Below are 13,626 nucleotides of genomic sequence, written 5' to 3' on the forward strand. Positions count from 1 at the left end.
CATTGTCTTCTTTATTTTGCGTAACTCTGATTGACATTGACCTAAGGGAAGGAGCCATGGCCTCTGTCACTTGGATTGATGGGCTTAAATCAATCTGCTGGCTCTTGTATTGAAGTGAATAAAGTGGAATGGAGCTGCTGTTTTCCATCTGAGCTGTGTCTTCTTAATTCCCTATTTTCTTGCATGGGAATTTTCTAGTGCAATATTTGTATTGTTTCCCTTTGATTAACTTTCTACAACACTCAGCTGTTTCAAAATAGGAAGAAAGAGCTGGAAGGTGCTGTCGTCATTAAAAATACTCCCAGAATAATTTCTTCTGTAAACAAGGCAATGGTTCTGTTTACTAAACCAGATTAAGAAAAACAGTCTTCTTAGTGAAGACTTTCTTGGCTACAGAACTTTCAAACGTGGAATGAAGCCAGGCACTGGGGGATGGGATGGTGAGAACACACAAAATTAAGGACCATTTGATGTGTCTAAGGGCTGTGTTAGGTGCACTCTTAATGATTGGTTGTTTGGAGCTGGGGTGGACTCATTATCACATCTGTGCCAGGCTGAGCGTAAAACACGGGAAGTTGTTAAGATCCTTATGATCTGTTTGAAGAATGATGCTGACTTCTGGTCTTGCGTTCTAATGATTTATTTTTATCCAGGCTGTATGAATGTTTGACTTGCAAAGTGTTTACAAAGGCAATTTCTTTTCTCCTCTGTGAAAAATACTGTTACAAATAATATTTTTGGTTTTCAGTAGATCCTTTATGGGCTGCTTTTCCTTGTCTTTTCTCTCTTTTGTACCTTGGTCTGACTCTTCAGCAAGGTTCTTTCTTACACCGAAGTCAGCAAAATCAGCAATTTAATCAGTTGCTAGTTTAGCAACTTTATCTAAACAGCTGGTTTGTCATGTTCTGTTTAGCTGAAGTTTGCATTGTTTGAATTAGGGAGTAAGGCTAAACACTTGAGTGGGATGTTTTGGCAAACCTTTTTAAAGCAGGAGGGGATAAAATACTAATAGTGAAAGGAAAAAAGCTTCTTGAGAGTGCAGTGTCTTTTTCAAGTAAATAATAGCATCACTTAGGTTGGAAAAGATCAGGGAGTGCAACCATTAGCCCTGCACTGCCAGATCCACCACTCAAAGATATCCTCAATGTCACCCCTAGAGATCTTTTTAATATGTTCAGAAATGGTGACTCAATCAGTTCCCTAGGCAGACTGTTCAGTGCTTGACAATCCCTTCAGATTTTTTTTTTCCCTGATACCTAATTTAAATGTCCGCTGCTGCAACTTTAGGCTGTTTCTGCTTGTCCTGCCACTTGCTGCCTGGGAGAAGAGACTGACCCCCACCTTACTACAAATCCATTCCAGGTGGTGTAGAGAGTGACAGGATCCCCACTGAGCTGCTGCTTCTCCAGACACTTCACCAGCTTTGTCCTTCTCTGGACTTGCTCTGGCATCTCAGTGTCTGTCTTGCAGTCAAGGGGCCAAAACTGAACAGAGAGATCAAGGTATGGCCTCACCAGTCCTGAGAACAGAGGAGGGAGTGATCTCTTCCCTCATCTGACTGGCCACACTTGCTGATCCAGGCCAGGATGTCATTCGCCTTCTTGGGCATGTGGGCACACACTGGCTCATGTTCAGCCAATGCTGACCAGCACTCCCAGGTTCTTTTCTGCCACACAGCTTTCCAGCCATTCTTCCTCCAGCCTGTAGTGCTTATTGAGTTGTTGTGACCCAGACAGAGGGGTTCAACTTGGCCTTGATGAACCTCCTCCAGTTGACTTTGGCACATTGATCCAGCCTGTCCAGATTGTTCTGCAGAGCCTTCCAGCAGTCCAGCAGATGAACACTCCCACTCAGCTTGGTGTTACCTGCAAAGTAAGATTCGACCAATCCCCTTGTCCAGACCATGTATTTTCTTTAAAAACATTAATCCGGATTGAGCCCCAGGAACCCCACTACTGACTGGCTGCCAGTTGGATGTAACTCCGTTCTCCACCTGTGTTTGGGCTCAGCCAGCCAGCTTTTTCTCCAGTGGAGGGCACACTGTCGAAACCACGTGCAGACAGTTTGTCCCGGAGAATGCTGTAGGAAATGCTATCTAAGGCCTTATGAGGGATTTGGTACTCAGCATACACAGCCTTTCCTTCATCCTCTGTGCAGGGCACCCTGTCATACAAGGAGATCGGGTTGGTCAAGCCAGACCTGCCTTTCATAAACCCATGCTGCTAGGCCTGATCCCTCACTTGTACCATATGTGTCTTGTCATGGCACTCAAGAATATGAGCCAGTTGCCGTTAATGACACACGACTAAACCCAGTAGGTGAGTTTTCCTCTATTTTTGGAATTTTAGGGGAAAACCTCTTACTGAATTACTGCAAAAACTTAGAGATGTCTCTAGAAGTTGAGTGTGACTATCTGGACAAATTTGTGGCAATCCTTCAAGTAAAGTCAAGGGAATTGGTGCTGAGAAGTGGCAGTGCTACTTCCCAAAGAGAAGCACCTTTCCCTTGAAAGGTTGGAATTGCAACAGCTGCAGCCTGTGAAGTATTTTCCTCCAGAATAGAGCAGGATAGCGTGTAGGATATACTTAAGGTTGATAAATTCTAACTGGTTCATTGCATGGCTTTGTTACTGGTAGGTACTGTTATAAAACCACTTCTCTAACTCTACAATTAAATTCCAGTGCAAGGTATGAGTGGCGAAGAATAAGGAAGTAGTGCCTTGTTGTACTCAAGTAAAGTAATCATGACACTGTTAGGGGAGAAGTGGAATAGTAGGAGGTTGTACCTGTCAAGTAAATTTCCATGATAACTTGTGGCTGGAATGACTATTTTGGACTTTCACAAGATTAAGCAACAACAGTTCATTCATAGCTACTGATAAGGCTGCTCAGTGTTTAGGATGTGAGCAACACAGGACTTGATTTTTCTTGAGTCTGTCTTGCCAGATCTGTGTTTCTGATATTTCTCTGTTTTTCTTTTGCTAGACTGTCCAATGAAGCAAAAACTCTATTTGAAAAATGGACCTTTTCTTTGAATATTTCTTCATAATTTCACAAGTTCAACAGATGGGATCCTAACTTTTCTTCCTCACTTTGTAATGTGTGAAAATAACATTCTTCTGTTGCTTGAGCAATGAAGTTTGGCTTGTGTCAGTAGCTGAAGACTGTGCAGGCATAAGCAGATAGTTTCAGTGCAGCTTTAAATGTCAAACTGGACTTGAGGGTCATTCAGTGATCCTAAAGAAAGGCAGTAGAAATTTGTGGCAACTCATACCCTGTTCTGTTTCATCAGCATCAGCCTATCTGCCTCCTGCACTGTGCCAATGCTTGTTCAACTGTGTAATTATGGAAACTGATAGCATGTGGCACAAGAAACAGCAAGAGAAGCACAGGCACCTATAAAGGCCAGCTGATTTCTTTGGGCTGCCAGTGGACAGAAGAGTTCTACTATCACATGGCCTCAGAGAGAACCTAGAGTGAACCCATGCTTCTTTGCAGAGAGCACACATATGGTAGGTGCAAAGCAGCATTCAGCTCCTGACATTGGGTCTTTGTGTGAGAAACTGAAGTGGAGGGATCACCTGTCAGACTTCTGGTGGTAGAGGATGACTATAATAACAATAACTTCTCTGTGTAGTTTTCCAGATGCTTTAGAGAAAGTTCTTGCATTAGTTCATCTTGTGTTCAGTTTTCTTGTTTTATTTTTTTTTTTACATTTCAGGTTTATTAGTCATGAAACGAATTCTTCTGTTTTTTATCCTGGCTGCTGCTGTTATGTATGGTATCCTGCATGGAAATCTGTGGAGAAATAACTTCTACTGGTATGGTGATGCTTTGTTGATTTAGAGTGCAGACGCCTCATGGCTGTATGAGAGATGTGAGTTCTTGTGTTGCTCCATAAGTGTTGCTAGTAATCATCATAAGTGATTGCTACTCTGTGTGTGTGTGTTTTGTGGTTGAGATCTTCTGGTACTCTGAGGAAATCGCTATGATTGTTTTGTCCTATCACCTGTTCTCCTGTGTCACTTTCAAACCTAGTAATTGATTTTGAGCCTGGTTGTATGGAGACGTCAGGACCTCAGTGGTAGGGAGCCTCTCTGAGGTTCATGCAAATAGGTGCTCAGGTGAGGAGTTACATGAAGTGCAGAAATAAGGTGTCCACGTCCCCCTCCACCCCATGCGGGTTTATTGCTAGTTTGTTCCATTAAATGTCTGATAAGTGATGTGGGAGACGCCTTTTCCACATATGGGAATAACTGCAGGTGCAGGGGGCACCCTTTGAAAAGCTGAGATTTGTTAAGGCCCAACAGCAGCCCTTGAGGGCAGTGAGGCTTCGCTGTCTCCAGGCTCACAGGACAGGTGGCTTGGGACCTGAAATTTGGGGGATTTACTAGAAGAAATTGAGTTTCCATTGGTCTTTGCACAGCTGTGACCAGGACTGACCAGACTGTTATGAAGATAAGTTATAATTCTTAAAAGTAGTGGCTAATGTGCTCCCTTTATCTTGCTTATGGTGTGCAATTGATACAAATAGTTTTCTGTTGTGGTTTCTATTGACAACAAACCACAGTGTTTTGACATTTCCCTTTTTGCAGGATTAGCTTTTATGGACAGACTTCCTCTGTGAGGGCTTCTCCTTCCTATGTGACTAGTGGAGTTACAATCAGTTACAATCAGTAAGTTCAGCAGTTGAGTATTTTTGTGGTGGGGTTGTTGTTTTCTTTTGGTTTTGGATAGGTGGGAGGGATTGAGGCTAAAATCTATAGCCTTTTTCGATAGGCTCCCTGCTCAGTTGTACAGTTGCGTCCAGTGGCTACTGCTGTTATAAACACAGTGGTAAAGTGTTTGTCAAAAATGAATTTGTCCATGTTATGTTTCCAGTGTTTGTTTAATATTTATGGCCACTTTCAATAACTGTCTCTAACAAGCAGTGAATTGTTGTAAGGACATTGGCTTACAATTTTCAAATCTGTGCAATTCTGAATTATACCTGAACAAAGTTAGCAGAACTTGGAGAGCAACTTCAGTGCTTAAAACTTATTAAACCAGAAGTGTGTTTCAGTTGTTGTATTCAAGTGTGTGTATAGGCAGCTCTTGTGCTTGTGACTTCTTGGAGTTAGATTTGTGGAACTAATGACCACCTATGCTAAAACTTGAAAGCAGACCTCTCTTTTCTCTGAAGCTGTGCTGCAAAATGCCATCTGTGGGGCTGATGCTGGAAAGCACCAAGGTGGCCAGCTGATAGATTTCACAGGGTGCTTTCTCAGTGTCAGTATTCACATAAGAACTTGAGGTTACCAAAATCAGTTAATGGTCTCTTTGGCTTGTGGCTCTGATGTGGTGATTTCATCCTTCTGTCCTTAATGCAATCCAGTGGCACATGCTGCTCACACTGAACTTTACCTTCCCTTCTGGACTTCATATTTGTGATTAATTGGGCTAAATCTCCAAGTGAGGAATGTGCTTAGGAGTGTGAGTCTTAACCTTATTACGGGTGGAATGACTTATCCCCAAAGAATATAATTTTCCATAAAGTACCCTATTTCCTTCTCCAAACAAGGCTTTGTCTCCTCCCTGAGGAGTGATGAGGATGCTGTCTGGAATGGTTGCAGGGGTGATAGAGCCCAGGAGTTCTGCTTCTCTGGAGATGAGCCTTGGTTCTCACTTCTGATTATGCCTGCTTTGATACTTGCTGAGCAAGGGAGGTCACAGCTCCCCTTGGAGCAGCAGTGTGAGATAAAAGCCTTTGCTAGTTAAAAGTAATTGTGCTGCAATGAGAAAGTTTCATCTCTATCACACAGGGGGAGGGAGTAATGAAACCTTGGTGTGATCTTAACTCAGTAGTTAGCTTTTACTAATTTGATTTGTCCAACTTCTCTTACCTTGTTTCTGCTACCCATTCCTGGTCTTGCTATTTATTTGGAATTGTTTTATTGCAGGCTGCCACCTACAGCTGTAGAGAGGAGGAATGCATTGGACACTTGTCTTCTGAAACCAGCATTTGAATCTTTACTGGGGTGAGTCTTTGAGAATTGAGATGGGGAAGGACTGGCTGTGCTGATTGAGGTAAAACTGGGCTATTTACACATTTTGGAACAAACACTGAGTAGTGCCCTGAGAAAGCTTGGAAAGTTCAGACCAAGAACTGGCTGAAGGAGTCTTAAACCTCTGTGCAAAGACACTGTGGCCTTTTTTTCCCCCTGGTGCTTTTTTATATAAGCAAATGTTGCTATAATTTTATTACTGTTGTGGGTTTAAAGCACATAGAAGCCTGTAATCTTTGTGCCACTCAAAGCAGACTTGCAGCCTTTGAGTTTTAGTTAGCTCCTGGTCTGGTGAGGTGATCCTAATTCCCTTGCGCATGGATTGTGCCCAGGCTGTCTGGATATTGGGTGCAGCAGGATAGCTCTAGTGTTCAGCAGATGGGCAGGAATGGGCTCAGAGGTACACAGCAAGAAGAATGTGCATGCACAGCTAGGACAGTCTCACACAATTTTGTAACTTCTTTATACAGACAGTATGAGCTGAAGATCTGTTCTGTGCACTTTGGTAATAGTCTGGGGAGGTTGAAAGGATTTCTAACCTTGCAGAATTATTTATTGGAAAGGAACCAGAGCTAGAAAAGCTAGAATTGAGGATCTTTTCTCAGTAGGTAAATTATGTATTATGTCTAAGCTTAGGAGCTGTTTCTGAACAGCAAAGCAGGTTACTAAATTTAATATGGATATTTTGTGCATCGTGTCTCAAAGCTAGCTGGTCTTGCATAGTTAAGCTGTGATCCATTTCTTGGTGTGTGAGCTGTGGTGTTTTGTTTTGGGTTTTTTTCCCCCTTTTTACTGTCAGTATCTTCTGAATACCTAGAGCTTAAAGAGAAGGTTTTCTTAGCAGCTGTTAAGGTTCTTAGTGGACAAACAAGTCATGTGCTGACTGGGGCTTTTTATGATTAAGATTAGGTTTTCTTATGATTGTATATTTCTGTGTTAGCATTTTAATCTAAGACCTAATATGGGGGATCATTATAAAGTCAACTAGTACACTGAGTGCCTGCTTACTTAATTCAAAGGTGAAGCCAAGGGCATGATAGCACGTGACATGTTTGTGTCCGCTGTTCACTCATTGGGGTGGACTTGGCACTAAGGCAGTAGGAGTGCCTTCCCTGCTATGAGACCCTTTTCTGTGGTTCCTGTCTTCCAACAAAAGAAGTGACCCATTCTTTTTAGTGTGACACTTACAAGGTATAATTCCATCATGTTCTAGTTTGCAGGAAGAATGTGCTTTTGAGGCAAACCTCCTTGTGATCCCCAGACACCGTGCTTCTCATCCCAGGGTGGCCCTTGTGTAAATGCACTGGGATCCTTTCAGATATCTGCTTAAGCCAGAAGATGCACTGCAGGAGCACAGCCCATGTGGTGCAGCCGCTAAGGGCTGGGACCTTAGCGGCTGCACCACACCTTCTAGAGTTAGACCAGAATATAAAATACCCAAGATGCATGTAATGTGGACATGAGAACTCCATACTTTTTTACTGCTTGGATACACCCCTGTTGCCCCAAACAATTTACTAGTGTCAACACAGTCATATAGTGTCACTTGTTTGGAATAGGAGTGCAGCTCCAAATCAGGAAATGGTATTTTCAATTTAAAACACCTTGCTTCACACCCTGTTCTTATTTATTCAAATGCCATATACAATAATAACCTTTAATTTTCCTTTTTACCTGTATTATTTTCAAACTTGAAGTTATTCACTGTCTTTTTTGGGTTATGTATTATCTTAAATACGTGGTCTCATGGTGTAAGCTTTCAATCACACCATTTTAATGAGTCTATATAAAGTGTACAAATAGACAAGTCTTTTTATCTCAATCTTTGCCTATATTTTCTGTTACAAGATCTTATGCTTTTCCATCATCTGTTGGCTTTCCCTGTGTTAGTGGTTTTTTTTTTTTCTTTTAAAAATGGGTGATAATACAATAAAAATGGTAATAGTATAAAGAGAGCTTTTCACAAAGCACTTGCATGAATTACTAGCTTATGCAGGTACATCATGCAATTTTGAAACTTCTTCCTTTTTTCCTTCATCAGTGTTGACAAAATATACCCATTCCTGTGCGCTAATGATTTTATCAGAGTGGCAGAGTTCCAAGGGAGCAATAAGTTTGAACTACCTTATGGAATAAAGAGAGCAGGTTTGTATTTCCCATGTACCTTATTTTTAATCAGAAATACCTAAATGGTTTGTAAGCCACCTGAATCTGTGACCATGATGTTTCCTGTTCACTGATGCCAGTCCTTTTGGGGTGTCTAGTAGTGTCTTAATGGTTTTGTTCAGTCCCTCTGACCTGACTCCTTCCTGTTTTTAACAAGTAAAACACTGGGTTGGGGTTGCCCCTCCTAGCAGAGAAGCTCCAAAAAGGTGTGAGTGAGGAAGACTGGACCTTATTCAGCTTCCTTCTGTTTCTATGTGGGCTGGAGTGCTAAAGATAATCAGCTATGCTTTGCTAGGCGTCGATGTGATGGGCTTCAGTCAGCACACCTAAACTGGTTGGAATCCAGAGTCCTACTGAGGCAGAAATCCTCAGGTTTAGGCAGTTCCATTGGTGAAATTTTCCTTTTACTGTCCTGGTTGTGACTGGAATAGTTAATTTTCTTCTTAGTAGGTGGTACAGTACTGTGTTTGAGATTCAGCATGGGAATAATGTTGGCAACACATGGATGTTTTAATTGTTGCTAAGTAGTGCTTACTCTAAGTCAAGGCTGTCTCAGTTTCTCATGCTCTGCCACTGAGCAGGTGCGCAAGAAGCCGAGGGGAGGATTGCCGGGACAATTGACCCCAGCTGAAAAGTGGCTATTCTGTGTCCTGTAACATGTCAATACTTAAACAGGAGGGGCTGGTTGCTGCCTGAGTACTGGCGTCAGTCAGTAGGTGGTGTGCAGTCGTATTCTGCATCAGTTGTTTTTCTTGGGTTTTCCCCTTTCTCTTTCCTTTTCCATACAAATGGTAGCTTTTTCTGATTCTCCTACCTGTCAAGTGGTGGAGGCTCAGTGGCTGTGTGGCACTTAATTGCCATCTGAGGCTAAACCACGACACTGAGCTGGCTGCTCCTCCCATGGAAAGGGCCACAGGGGAGAATTGATGACACTGCCTGGTTGCTGGACCTGTGGAAATATTTGCTGGCACGTTCCCACTGCCTGTGTTGGTCAGGCCAGAGTAAATAGGGCTGACACCCGAAGAGCCTTAGCCACCCTTTTGGAAGGGGTTGTAAAGTCTCAAATTTCAGAGTTTTTAACACTAACAGTGCACCTTTCTAATCTGGGCTTTAGACTTTTGATTTGCCCTCCATCAGTGGTAACAGGGATGGTGCATTTTCCTGCACTTTCGGGGTTACAGCGAGGAAAACTACATTTGGGAATGAGTTGATATCTCTTCTGAGGCAAATTAAGTGTCCAGCAGGAGCCTGCCCACCAGGAGTGGGCTGGGAAGGTGTCTCTGTCTAGCTTTAGCACATTGATTGATGTCTTCCCCAAAGATATGAATACTGTTACTGTTCCTGGCTGTATGAATGCTCTTGAGTCAGCTGAAGGTGGGTAGAAGAAAAACCAAAGTGAGTTAGGATGTGTATCTTGGAAATTATTCCAATTCTTATTTACTGTAACTAAGATTTTGTTTTTAAATGCAGATCTCATGCCATTTTGTATTTTGAGGCAGAAAAAACTCAGAGGGGAGCTGTGATAAACTTCAGGTTCTTTGGCATCATTGGTTGATCTGTGGCACTAAGTTCCAAGTGTTCTGACTTTGATGTTTTTATGCACAGTGCACTACTGTGTTTAAAAACATTGTGGTCAGGATGGCATGCTTATTATTGTATTGCAAATACTGAGTGTTTTCATTAATCTTGTTTATATTTTCTTTTTAGAGCAATTTTTTCGTTTAGCCCTTTCAAGATTGCAGAACTGTGGCCTTTCCAGTGAAGAAGACAGGTGAGATTGTTTATTTGCTACTGTTTCTCTTATTTGCATTTTTAATATTTAGTACTTACCTGAAAAGGAGGGGCTGTGGGTTTATCCTGAAATTGCTCAAAGTAGTCAAGACATGTAGTTAGAGTAGACTTACAGGGTCCAAGCAGTGTGTAGCTGATTCCACGGTATCAGTAGGCTTGGTTTTACACTTCAGTAGTACCAGCCTGCAAGAAAAAATACCCTTTGAGAGAGCTTTAACTTAGAAGTTTCTTTTTATAAATGTTTTAGAAATTCACCAGCTGAATGCAGTCCCATCTTCCTATAGTATCTTTTCATACTTGATTCATTGTGATCTCCTCTTGCAAATTCAGGGTAAGATGGAGAATGTTTGAGATATGCAGGTGTAAACCAGTGTCTGCTTCTAAGCAGAACAAATCTTGGGCATATCCCTGTGCCTCTGATCTGCTGGCTGCTGTGTGCCCTTGTTCCTACATATGCTCAATTTCCTTTTCCTTGTGGATGAGGGAGACCTAGGAAGACAGGAAAGGCTGTCTGTCCTTTTGGAAGTAACAGGAGTGTGGTATGGAAGGGAACATACCTGAGATAACTTGTTTCTCGTGGATTAGATAGATTAAATTAGATTAAATCTTTAATTAGATTAAATCTCTTGTTGGAAGCCATGTCTGCCACGTTTTATTTTGTTTTGGAGGTTCTTTGTATTGGTGTGTCTTGTTTTTTTGCTTGGCTTTTGTTGAGATTTTTTGCAGGCAGGGTTGGCAAGTAGACTAAAGTCCTGTGTTTACAAAGTGATGCAAATGACTCCTTGGATTTGCAGTCTAGCAAATGGGCTGACAGCCTGCCAGATGTGATGTTAATATACACATTTCTTAATAGAGTTGAACACAAATAACGCTGAGCTTGGCTGTACTTTTGTTTTTTTAATTACAGTTATCATAAAAGATTGCTGCTTGAAGCCAAATGTCAGGATCACAGTTTAATTAAACTTGGGTGGAATATGTTCAAACCTAAGGCTTTGTTTTAATACAGAGGTTGTTTTTTTTTTTTTCCCCTACTGTACTCCTGCCTTTCTCTGTGTTTAGTCTGTTTCTAGGATGTTCAAGTTTACTCTTAAGAAAAGGAAGGAAAAAAGTAAAACTGTATTTTCTATCAGGAGTGTAATAACAGGGTAAATTTATACAGAACTGGCTCATAGAAGCTGCTATTTTATGTGTAGTTTGAAGGACAGTGCCAAATGTTATATTAGAAAGAAGTTCAGGACCTTAATCGTTTGCGCTCTAAAGCGGAGATGCTTGTACCTTTTTAAGTGGAAATACTTGTCCTGCAGATGAAAAATAGGTATTCATCCTTTAAATGTAGGTTGTCTGAGATGTAGATATGGTTAGTAGTTCTAGGAAGTATGCTTTTTTTAATAAAAAGTAACATACTTCAGTGGTACTGAAGCAAATTGAGACCTATTACAATTTAACAGGCATTAATATTAACAAATCAAGCAGACAATGACTTAATACAATATATTCTTTCTAGATCCATCAGGTTTTGTGTACAGCACTCTTAAGGCACGAATCACTGTAGTCAGGAAGAATCTTTATACATATATTTCACTGAGATATAGTGGCTTTTAAAAGTGAATCTCTTTAGGAGTTAATCCTAACAATGTTCTTCAGTAATACAGAATTATTAGGCAACTCTGTAATACTGTTGTCCAATTCAGCCTTCTTGGCAGAACACAAACCAGATTTCCCTATAAATGTGTTTTAAGGCAGGCAAATATTAGCCTAGATAAGCATGAAGTCTCTGGTGCTTATATAGCTGTATTTGTGTACAACTTAGGTAAATCTGTACACAGTGAGCTACAGAGGTTTTTTTACCCCCAAACTAAGATCAAATTCTCACTTTGTAAAGGTGTGGCTCTCCCAAAGAGTTTGGAAATGAACAGTATCACTGACTTCAGTTTGACTGTGAGTTCAGTTCCTTGCTGAGTGCTCTAAGGTCTCTGAGCTCAACAGTTCTAACAAATGCATTTACACAATCCTGAGTCAACAAAATGTGACCTTTGCATCCTCTTTTTATCAAATAACCTCGAAGGAAATAATTTGCATTCCTCAAGTGACTACAGGGGTGTGTTGAAGGAGTGGAGTCTGAGATCTTCTTTTCTTTTTCCACTGAAACAGGATTTCAGCGGAATGTGGAGGATGCAAACCTTCTGACCTTTAGAGGATACATTTCCATTTAGCAATATTTTTCTTCTATAGACTAGGAAAATGTTTCTTTTAGCATTTCACCATATAAAGGAAATACATAAGCCAAGGCCTAGCCTTGAGATTGAGGCTTTTGTGCACCACCTGAATGGGGCAGTGGTTTGAGTGACTTAGTACCTGCAGACACTGGAGATCAGTTACCATGGTGTTTACATTGGCATCTGTTTATATTTTTAGTAGATTTCTAACCTGTAAAGGCAATCCTTTTGTCACTCAGACCTTTCCTACAGCTGTTGGTACAGCCAAGGTCTTAATATTTTTCACTGTCACAAATACTGTGCTACTGAACATCCAGATATTGCAATCTGTTATATTTTTCTTGTAGCACAGCTGATGTCGTTTAAGGATATCTAAACTAATTTCTCTTCTTGTCAATATATTGACTTGGAGAAAGGTTGAGTGTTTGGGGTAGTTCAGTTTGAAAACAGGAAAAAAAATTTTATGAAGTGAGGTTGTTAAAATATCTGGGAGTAACAGTCTGCTGAAAATTCGTGTGTTGACCTGTGATCTGCTGTAAGTAAAAATCAGTTTATTTAACTTAAGAACCTTTAAATGTAGTTCAGCCTTGCTACATATTTTTTATCTCTGTGTCATGTGTTCATTTTCTATGATACTATGCTCTGGTTTTTAACATAAACAGTTTCCCTCCCTGCTTATTGTTGTTAGTGGGCTCAGTACTACTGTTTGTTTAAATTTGTTTGACTCTTCTTGTGTACACTTGTTTAGAAATATTTGATCTGCTTGTTGACTGTACCCATTTCAAAAGTTCAAATACTAATTTTAACTTTTTATTGGATAATTGTTGGCAGCTGATAACTTTTTGAGTATGCATTTTATGAAGGGCACTGTAATTCAAAAACTTTAACAAGCTTCAAATTTCACTCTGTTTTCTGTCCAATTAGTACTAGTCAACTTTTAGTCATACACAAAATCTAGTCTGCGTTCAGCAATAAGAAAAAAACTTGAATTTGACTTGAGAACAGCTACACAACTTCTGTAGCTGAGCAAACCTCAGTTGCTCAGCTCTGAAGGCACATTTTATTTTGCCCTCCCTGTCCTGAGTGTGTCGTGCTGCATCATGACTACAGAAACGAGAAACCAAAGACCTCTTAATTGTATACCAGAGTGGAAGGCATTATTTCAATTGCTAGAGATTAACTTGCTGAACAAATATCTTAAATTACCTCTTCCAAAAGTTGAAAGGTATGTAATAAGGAATTACTTTAAGTTAGTCTACAAGGAACAGAAAAAGCAGTGCCTCCTCAAAGTAAATGCCAGGACACGATACAACCATGTGCTAATCTTGTGCTTTTTGCCCCTCTGCCTCGCTCCACCCTCATCACTTACTGATGACATCTTTTCATCCGATTTTCCCTTTTCCTTCCTTA

At 40.8% G+C, this 13,626-nt stretch overlaps 1 protein-coding gene across 1 annotated transcript in view; it reads left to right on the top strand.

The window, feature by feature from the left end:
* Window positions 1–13,626, top strand: part of ST3GAL6 (ST3 beta-galactoside alpha-2,3-sialyltransferase 6) — a 43,209-nt gene that overhangs the window by 15,934 nt on the left and 13,649 nt on the right. Inside the window, exons 2-7 of the mRNA XM_058018450.1 lie at window positions 2,985–3,511; window positions 3,721–3,820; window positions 4,595–4,675; window positions 5,939–6,016; window positions 8,085–8,188; window positions 9,917–9,980. Of these exons, the coding sequence (XP_057874433.1) occupies window positions 3,484–3,511; window positions 3,721–3,820; window positions 4,595–4,675; window positions 5,939–6,016; window positions 8,085–8,188; window positions 9,917–9,980 (455 nt within the window). The 5' untranslated portion in view covers window positions 2,985–3,483. The remainder of the gene's footprint in view (window positions 1–2,984; window positions 3,512–3,720; window positions 3,821–4,594; window positions 4,676–5,938; window positions 6,017–8,084; window positions 8,189–9,916; window positions 9,981–13,626) is intronic.

The sequence above is a fragment of the Melospiza georgiana genome, chromosome 2 (assembly GCF_028018845.1).
Source record: "Melospiza georgiana isolate bMelGeo1 chromosome 2, bMelGeo1.pri, whole genome shotgun sequence".
Classification (NCBI taxonomy): Eukaryota; Metazoa; Chordata; class Aves; order Passeriformes; family Passerellidae; genus Melospiza; species Melospiza georgiana.